The 1,958-nt window shown below is 38.9% G+C and overlaps 1 protein-coding gene across 1 annotated transcript; it reads right to left on the minus strand.

Annotated features, from left to right (window-relative positions):
* Positions 1–695: 695 nt before the first annotated feature.
* LOC130457435 (ragulator complex protein LAMTOR3-like) lies at positions 696–1,016 on the minus strand. The gene has a single exon (XM_056818692.1). The coding sequence runs from the start codon at positions 1,014–1,016 to the stop codon at positions 696–698; it is 321 nt and encodes a 106-aa protein (XP_056674670.1).
* Between the last annotated feature and the right edge of the window lie 942 nt (positions 1,017–1,958).

Consider the following 1,958-nt stretch of genomic DNA (forward strand, 5'->3'; position numbering starts at 1 on the left):
ATAATGTCCGGGGGATTTTCTTGGCAAAGGTACTAGGTAATTTATCAGTTTCCATCTCCAGTAGATTAAAATAAACAGACGTTTAGTTTCATACAAGTACTAAAGGTCTGAGATTGGATTTTAATTTTTTTTTTAGTTGGTGATTGTACTAGTTTATTACTGCTGCTAGAGGCTATCTTCCTCTCAGTGCAGACCTTCAACATGGTGCATACAAAAATAAGTTCTCAATTATTCACAGTAAAGCAGTAGCATATACAGAGTAGGACCTGCCTACTGCAGGACTACACAGACTGTACCCAACAGGGGAGCTTTGGGTGGCTCATATAGATCATGGGACCATTTTGATGCTGACCCACTGGATAAGTATCTCATCCCCAATTGGTGGCTGAACTCCATGGGAGCTGTGATATAGACTGAACCATTTTGGTGGTATCCCCAGAAATCATACAATAGAAGAAACAAGGCTAAAACCCAATACAAGTCCTTCGAGTTGTAAATAATAAATACAATCTTCTTCACTCTAAGTAGGGGGAAGTTGTCTTTTCTGAGTGTGTGGAGTTACATTACTTGATGATGTTAAGGATGCTGGACTGGACATATTAGGATCACAACCACATGGTCAAAGGCAGGCCAGAGTCAGGTTAAGAACCTTCCATGGCCTGTCTCAACTCTTCAAACAATGGGGTAAGTTCTTTTTATAGACTGACAATCAGTCCAGTATTAGCACTGCTGCTTGCTATGAAATTTGCCACCAATGGTAACCGGTTGAATAGAACTACTTGGTATGCATTGCAATAGCAAATGGTACTTTTGTTTTTTGAAAGTCCCAGTTTGCTGCCCTGATCTGTTGCAAGTGCAAAGGTGGAGAGGAAAGCTGGTCTCAAAGCATTCTCTGGAGCATTATCATTTGCCACTTGGATAACAGGCACTCCATCCCTATCTGACACTACAATGGCATGAAGACCTTCAACACTTGGTAATTTTTTGTAAGGGAATCTCTTCAAATCATCCATCATAATGAGCCCCTTCCCCCAGTGGGGATGATCCCCACACCTAACTCTGGCTGCTGAGGCAGTCACTGTCCTCCACTGCAGGTAGCTCCTACTGCTCCAGCCACTTCCTCTGGAACCTGCTGTCACATGATTGCCAACCCCTCCCACTCCCTTAGGATGCTCTCTCAGAGTGCTGGCCCTGTGAAACAGGGCTCTGGATTTGACTTTCTGACTCCAGTCCCAGAGCTCTTCACTTAGCTGCTTCCTAGGCAAAAGATTATGTGACTTGCCCAAGGAAAAGCCAGTAAGTATCTGAAATCAAATTTGAACTCAGGTCTTCTTGACTACAAGACTAGCACTCCATCCATTAAGCCATCTAACTGTCTCATGGATAGCCCTAGAAAAAAGTAAGTAACTTTCACAAGAATGGGAGAAGCATACCTAGTCAGAAGATTTTCTGAAACTTATCTAGAATTTTTAGTGGATCATTAGCTCAAAATGATTTAGTAGTGAAATAATAGCCAAAAAAAACTAATATGAACTTCAGCTATACTGAGAAATGTAACTTTCAAGAACAAGGAAGTGATGTTCCTATTGTACTCTACTATAGAACTACTTTTATAATATTCTGCTTATTTCTGGGCATTACAGTTGAAGAAAGACAGGGAGAATAATTTATACAATAACAATCATGTAAAAATAACATTTAAAGAGATTTAAGCATTCTGTTCAATTCATTGACAATCCATGATCCTGAATTCAGTGATGAATATTACATCCTGATGCAGAACTAATGGAATAAATATTCAAAGGAAAACCTAGTTTTGGACAGAATAAGCATGAGAATTATTTTTTTTATTCTGACTACTTATTACAAAGATATTGTACATATGATAGGAAGGAGAGAAATATATATTCATTATATTAAAAAATTAAGAATATATAGAAAAACTGGAAAGTACTCCA

The sequence above is a fragment of the Monodelphis domestica genome, chromosome 2, assembly GCF_027887165.1.
Source record: "Monodelphis domestica isolate mMonDom1 chromosome 2, mMonDom1.pri, whole genome shotgun sequence".
In the NCBI taxonomy this organism is placed as follows: Eukaryota; Metazoa; Chordata; class Mammalia; order Didelphimorphia; family Didelphidae; genus Monodelphis; species Monodelphis domestica.

What these genes read in the sequence shown, in the direction of transcription:
- LOC130457435 (XM_056818692.1), bottom strand. Translation starts at nt 1,016, where the DNA reads ATGATGGATGATTTGAAGAGATTCCCTTACAAAAAATTACCAAGTGTT.